General features: G+C 40.5%; 1 protein-coding gene across 3 annotated transcripts; it reads left to right on the top strand.

Annotated features, from left to right (window-relative positions):
- Positions 1–795: 795 nt before the first annotated feature.
- ramp2 (receptor (G protein-coupled) activity modifying protein 2) lies at positions 796–5,670 on the top strand. 3 transcript variants are annotated; one of them, XM_042505367.1, is made up of 6 exons: positions 796–903; positions 1,486–1,551; positions 1,624–1,653; positions 3,497–3,529; positions 3,658–3,835; positions 3,942–5,670. In XM_042505367.1, exons 1-6 carry the CDS (start codon positions 843–845, stop codon positions 4,189–4,191), a joined length of 618 nt encoding a protein of 205 aa, XP_042361301.1. In that variant the 5' UTR covers positions 796–842; the 3' UTR covers positions 4,192–5,670. The 3 variants fall into 3 exon arrangements, with proteins under 3 accessions (XP_042361301.1, XP_042361302.1, XP_042361303.1); XM_042505368.1 differs by having other exon boundaries at positions 797–903; positions 1,489–1,551; XM_042505369.1 differs by lacking the exons at positions 796–903; positions 1,486–1,551 and having other exon boundaries at positions 1,586–3,238.
- The last annotated feature ends 878 nt before the right edge of the window (positions 5,671–6,548 follow it).

Below are 6,548 nucleotides of genomic sequence, written 5' to 3'. Positions count from 1 at the left end.
TTCTGAGGTAACGAAAACACAGCAATTGTTAGTTTCAGTTGATTATAAACTAATGAAGACTTAGTTATAAAATATCATATTCCATTTCTACCAGAATATCCTTCCCACATCCTACACACTGGACCTTATCAGACAAATTCATACAACAGTTTGTTTGTATTTTCATTAAAAGATACTTTTGGATAAAAAAAACAACAAAAAAACGAATATCTTATAATAGTAGCAATAATACATGTGATTAACAAGCATGTATCTCTCTTACACTGTGCGTTAGCTTTGAGGCTCCTCATAAATTAAATGTAATCAGCACAAAAATGACTTTTCCAAGTTACCATTCAAGCAAAACATGAAGAGCAGAAAATAAAAAAAAAAAAACAAACAACGAGAAGAAGTTGTTGGATGTTCAAAAAGCAGCATGAATGTTGTCAGTGTATTCCAGCTCACACATGATTGTCCACTTGGTGTGAACCCATTATTGACATCTAAATATTACTTTTATTGTTAAAGAATTTAAGACAAAGAGGGAGAGGGGTAAAGAGAAGGTGGGCTCTCCCCTCTTTCTATTTGAGAACAGAGGGTGGGATGAGAGAAAGAAATAGATAAAGAGGGAGAGAGAGAGAGAGAGAGAGAGAGAGAGAGAGAGAGAGAGGGAGAGAGAGATGGCGGTGCACCAGTGGACCACTGTAGTTCTAACCTTATCAGAGGCTCCCTGTCCCATTGTGTAAATCCGCCCATCCTAGGAAATGAGGGCTTCCTGTTGTTTTATAGAGCCTTCCTGCAAAAAGGTTGAGATATGTAATCCCTACCCACCAGGGAAGACGGACAGAGCATTGTCAGGCAAAATGACAGCCACCAGCTCCTCACTTATGTTTTCTGGGTATTTTTTGACTCTTCTCATCTGGGGTAAGTAGAGGATTTATATTGTCCATTTCTTCACTCTTATGATATAACTTCGTTACTTGCCCTCCTCCTCACCTCTCAAGTGGAATGCTTTGGGGCTTTCAGTGATTGAGTGGCTTTTGGAAAGAAGCTTAGTGAGTCTCGTGATTGAGTTTTATACTTAAAAAGTTTAGTTTAAGGGTTATAGAGTGTCAACAAATTCACTTTTCAAAGAAGAATTTTCTGTTACAGGTTGTTAAGAATATTATTACAGTTTTTTTGTGATTTATGCTGTACTTCTTATTTCATAATATTTTTAGTTATCAAAGGAGATCTTTTATTCTCATTGGAGGGTAATGTATTGTAAGTGTAAATATCCTTAAGTTAGAATTTCCTCAACTGAGTGGCAGACAAAGAGAGGATGCACTGACCTGTTCACTCCCCACAGCTTACCACTTTGTTATTTCCTTTACCACCTCAACTGTAAACATGTTTATGTATTATAATTCAGTTGAATAACTCTTATTACAAATTAAAGTGTTACTTTTTACTTTACACCTTTTCCACGCAAAATCCCACTCTCCTATTATTTCATTTCTCTTATAGCAGGATGCACAACAGTGGTTTGTCTGGTTGATGAAAAGTTAGCGGCACAACCGGCACCAACAATAGGTACGTGTATTTTAAAGAAGAAAAATACATGACCACAAATACTTGGACTAACATGACCTCTTTTCTCTACAGGATATCACTCAATAGAGATGACGACTGCTAGTAAGTTTACAACTTTGTTCTGCTGTTAACCACATGTTTGTGTCTCCCTAGCAAGTTAAATGTGCTTATGGTCAGGTTTCAATTGAATCCTTGCAGAAATACATTAATCCCATTTGCACATCCTATATTTTACAGTTATAAATTGCGATTATGTATTTGTGTCCGCTGGGGGATTGCTTTGGATCAGTCCCTCAAACTCATTTGCTTGGCCTGGAACTGACAAACACAGAAAGCAGAGCACAGAGATCCTGGTTTCTGCCAAGATCTCCTTGTGTGTACTATCATGAGAATCCAAGACAAACTCCCGGGGAGGTCTCTACCAGTGAGGGGTCAACAGCAGTAGACACGAGGCCCATAGTGGTTTGGGGTTAAAGGTTAACTTAAACCTCATTATGAGCAGCCCCCACCTGGCTCAACTTCCTGAATTTGTTCGTCATTCACCCCATGCAACGTCTGTGATCAACGCATGAACTCCGGGTTGTGAAACAACTGGAACTTTGGAGCAGCGCCCCTTTCACTGTTCCTCCTCCTGTGCCTTCCCTTTTTTTTCTTTCTCTTTCCCCTGACTGTCCCCCCTCCTTCCCCTGCCAACTCCCCCCAACTCTGAGCTCCTCCTCTGCTGAAAAGACACATTTCCTGATGTCATTACTAAATCAAAATGCAGCTCGGCAAACAGATGTTGTGAGAGGCCCAACATGTGGATTCAGTGACATAAATTAACAAGTTGGTCGTGAGAAAACATGAACCGTACATTTTATTTTTCATTCAATCAATGAAACCACCTCTCGCACACTGCTCTTTCAAGTGGTGAGTGGTGACGGTGAGAAACTACCTTACAGATGCAGCACACTCACAAGCTCCTTATGACATAAAATGTTTCCCAAACTTGTGGTGGAAATATCAGTTAGTTGGCCTTTTAAACAGCTGGTCAGCTCTGACTAATAACTTCTTCCAGCTTTGGTTAAATTAACCTAAATATGAAATCATGGCTGTCTGCGCAGCACACCCTGCAGAGTCATGATTACATCCACCCCAAAATGCTAAGCCCTAAATGTTTACTTATGTTTCCTATTTGGCAGAGGCAGCCCAAAAGGCAAATAAATCACATGCTGTGAGCTGGCCAGGCCTTTCGACTGTGAGAAACTGAGACTAAAAAGCAGAACAAGAGTTAAAGAGTAAAGGGTTTTCAGATGTGAGTCCAGCCCAGCTTGGGTGTGCTCCCTTTTATTTGGGAGAATGGAGAGGACAATCTTTGTTGCCTCCACCCCTTTAAAAAAGGAAGAAAATCCTAAAGAAACGTGTGTTGGAGAGGGGAAGAGCTGCTGCCAAGGCGCAGGGCCGTCAGACAGATCTTCGAAGAACATCTGGTAACTGCGGGTAACACTGTTTGGACATCTGGTAACCGAAGGTTACACTGCGTCTCTTCCATCCTGTCGGGTTTCCTGTTATGCCTCGCTGTACACAGCCTGAGAAGTTTAGGTTTATTATACATGGTCACCGGCTGGGGAAAACGCACCTTTATTCATTTTTTCTGACATGAAGGGAGCACTTGGTTTCATTGGGGTATTCCTCTCCTTTCTCTGCGGTGAGTGTGTGGTCTTCCTTCTACAGCTGCAAATGCCTGCCTCAGTACTAGACATGTAAAGGAACTCATGAGCTAAGATAGACAAAAACACTCTCTGCATTGAATTTTGCTAGGATGTATGTCTATGATGAACTTATTGATGAACTGAATCAGAAAGATATTACAAAGCAGATTTAAAGAGGCTTTATGTGAGCTGCTTAGTCTCTTGTTTGCTGTAAAGTTTTCAAAATCTAAAAATCTTATTTTTATCTGTTCTAGATGCCTCTCATGGAGAATCAGCCTTGTCCTTTGGTAGGTTATTACTTTAAACCCTAATGCACAGACATACAGCATCATATCATTCTTTTGAAAACACATCTTCATTCCCATTTTTCTAATTTGTCTTTATATCTCTCTTTCTCAAACTGTAATTCTTGCAGCGTGTGGGAATAATACTCACAATTGCATGGAGTATTGCAGCATTTGCAAACGTTTTTTTGGGAAACCATCAATGCAGTGCCTTTCCACTTTGCTAGAACACCTATGTTTGAAAAATTTTGAGATTGCAATGGCATCACTACACAGCAATGACTGGTGCATTTGGAGTAATGTGAGCAGGTAAGTAACGTGCATTTATATTAACAGTTCATTCTCTGTAACACTAAAAATGTTGTTAAATATTTGCCGAATCCTCTTCTGCTCCCTCCCTGTCTCCATGCTGCAGTTTGTACAGTAACCTAAGCCTTTGCACAGAGGAGATATCAGACTGTCTGGTGATCCCATGGCCCAACCCTCTGGTGGAGCAGACCTTTGTGAACATTCACTCCAAGTATTTCCAGTTTTGTCCCACAGAGGAGCTAAGCGACCCACCGCCAGTCATCATATTTGCCCTGGTGATAACTCCCATCTGCCTGATCCCTGTAATGGTCAGCCTTGTGGTTCTAAAGACCAAGAATGGGGACGGCAGCTCCTGAAAATCCTGAATCACAGCTCTTCCTATATCATGTTTTGACCTGCGATCTCCCTCCTCACCCAGCCTGAGGACCACAGCTTGTTTACACACCGCAGCTGCGCTTTCATCTCAGCAGTGACCTTGCAGAGGACTGAACTTTCTGACAGTTTTACCCCCACAATTCAGAGGAATCCTGAGCTATCAGGCACAGAGGAAACCTACCGAGAAGATGACACTGTGACAAAATCTGTTATAAATTCCTGTACTGTGACAAAGGTTTTGTTTTCACCCACCCCACTTGAGATCTGAACATTTATCTATTACGTCACATCAAATTTGCACACTATACAGAAAACAGAGCTTGATATTTTCTCACTGGAGAACCCAGTATTCAGGGTTATAATGACAAAAGCTCTGAAGCTTGCAAAAGTCCAAATGTATTTGTGTTGACTCTCTACAATAAGTTGGACAGCAGTCGTGTTGATAAAAGACAAGGTAATTATTATTACTGATCCCTGAACTCTTTTTATGCAATTTTGTCTTTTGCTGCCACTCAAACTTTACTCTGCTTTGAGCCACTAATTCGACAGTATACAGCATGTATGCAGAGGACATGTGCAACCTAAACTGTTTTTGATTAGTATGTGTCCGTTTTTGATCTATGAGAGGGGTCCTCAATATGTGAAAAGAAAGGACAGGGAAATGAGTATAGTGTGATGCATGGGTCTGGTTATGTGAGCCATAGCGTGTGTAAGGTTTGAGGTCAGAGGTTACAGATGGGACACAATGAGCGGGTACGCCCAGAGAAGAAGGGTTTCTTTCCTGGTATTGTCTATTTTTGAACAGTAAGAAATCCTTCAGCACTTTCCACCCTGTCCAAACAATGACAATGCTCATTATCACATGATGAGCTAATTGAAGTGAAGTTTATCTAACATCTTAATCCAGATCAGACAAAAAGACAGCCGCACAATTGTCTTTGCAGCATAGCGATAAACACTGAGCAACGCCATGAAGATACACGTGTTATCTTTCACCTGAATCATGATAATGTGGTTATTTAGCGTTCAGTCTTGAGTGAACCTCATTGGATCTGACAAAAAGTCTTAACTCAAGGTCCACTTATTATTTTTTTCCAGGGCTTTCAACCACATCTCACAGTCTATCACAACAGATGAAGTTTGCTCAATGGTCATCAAAATGTAAAAAACATCTGGCAAAAGATAGAACCTGGACCTTTTGCATTGTAATTTTCTATGTGAAAAACTACCGTTTTTGAGCTCTCACACTCATCTTATTTGAATTTAAATGAAAATGTGCTTCCGGATTTGGGGCAAAATGTGTATTTATATACTGTGTTATGTTTTTGCCATTGTCAGGACTTACTGTACTATCTGAGTGAACACATTTTGTCCGCTCTCACACTATTTACTGTATGTATTTTGATATACTTTTTTTTTTTTGTATATTTTATCCAATTAAATCTGCAGTTGGATTGTCAGCTGTGGCTTACTTTTAATCATTTAGCTGTCAGGTAAATGAAACCCATCAAAACAGGTTCTTTTTCATTCAGTCATTACATGTGACTGCAGTTCATCTCATATTCACAGGGATACATTAGAAGAGTTGCGGCATCATTCTGGCAAAACTACCCTTTAACCTCAGTCAGTTTTTGATTAAACGCCCCTCTCCCCTGAGTGTAGTGCAGATGGCCTTACTTTGTGCCTCAGGTAGTGTTTCACTGTATCTTCAGTGAGCAGTATATTGTGGTGCAGTTGCTATGCTGCGCAAGTGCTGATGTAGTGAAGGAAGCAGTGACAGCAGTCATGTATCACACCCTCATCTGGCAAACATAACCCTGCAGGGTGGGCCTGTGTTTGTGCGTGTGTGTGTGCGTCTGGGTGGGAAAGTGTGTTCGGTGACCTTCTTCCTCTCTAGATGTTGGGTCATCCTCGTCCCCACCCCCCTCTGATCTCATCCAATTCTGTGTTACTCCTTATTGTTACAGCGAGACAGAAACCGTTTTCTGATGCTATTATGCAAAATGTGATTGTGAAAAGAATATTTATCATCTTTTTATTAGTCACATTACAGCAATTGTCTCTGCAAACAATGTGTTTGTGTGTGTTTCAGTGAAACAGTCAAATAGCCATGGTTAATTTACACTACATGAGGCTGTGTTCAGACAGGAAACCCTGCCCTCTAGTGGTTTAATATGATGCAGTGGGAGACTGCTTTATGACTCAGTTTTTTCATACTAGAACTCACCAACATGACCTTTGTGTCTAAAAAAAAGTTAAAGGTTAAAAAAGGTTAACCAGAAATTTCCTCTTTTTTTCCCCCTGAGGAACAGTGGTATCACCATAACTAAGCAAAAGT

This window comes from Plectropomus leopardus, chromosome 17 (genome assembly GCF_008729295.1).
Source record: "Plectropomus leopardus isolate mb chromosome 17, YSFRI_Pleo_2.0, whole genome shotgun sequence".
NCBI classification, from domain to species: Eukaryota; Metazoa; Chordata; class Actinopteri; order Perciformes; family Serranidae; genus Plectropomus; species Plectropomus leopardus.
The sequence above is the reverse complement of the archived record's forward strand: the minus strand, read 5'-3'. Positions and strand labels throughout refer to the sequence as shown.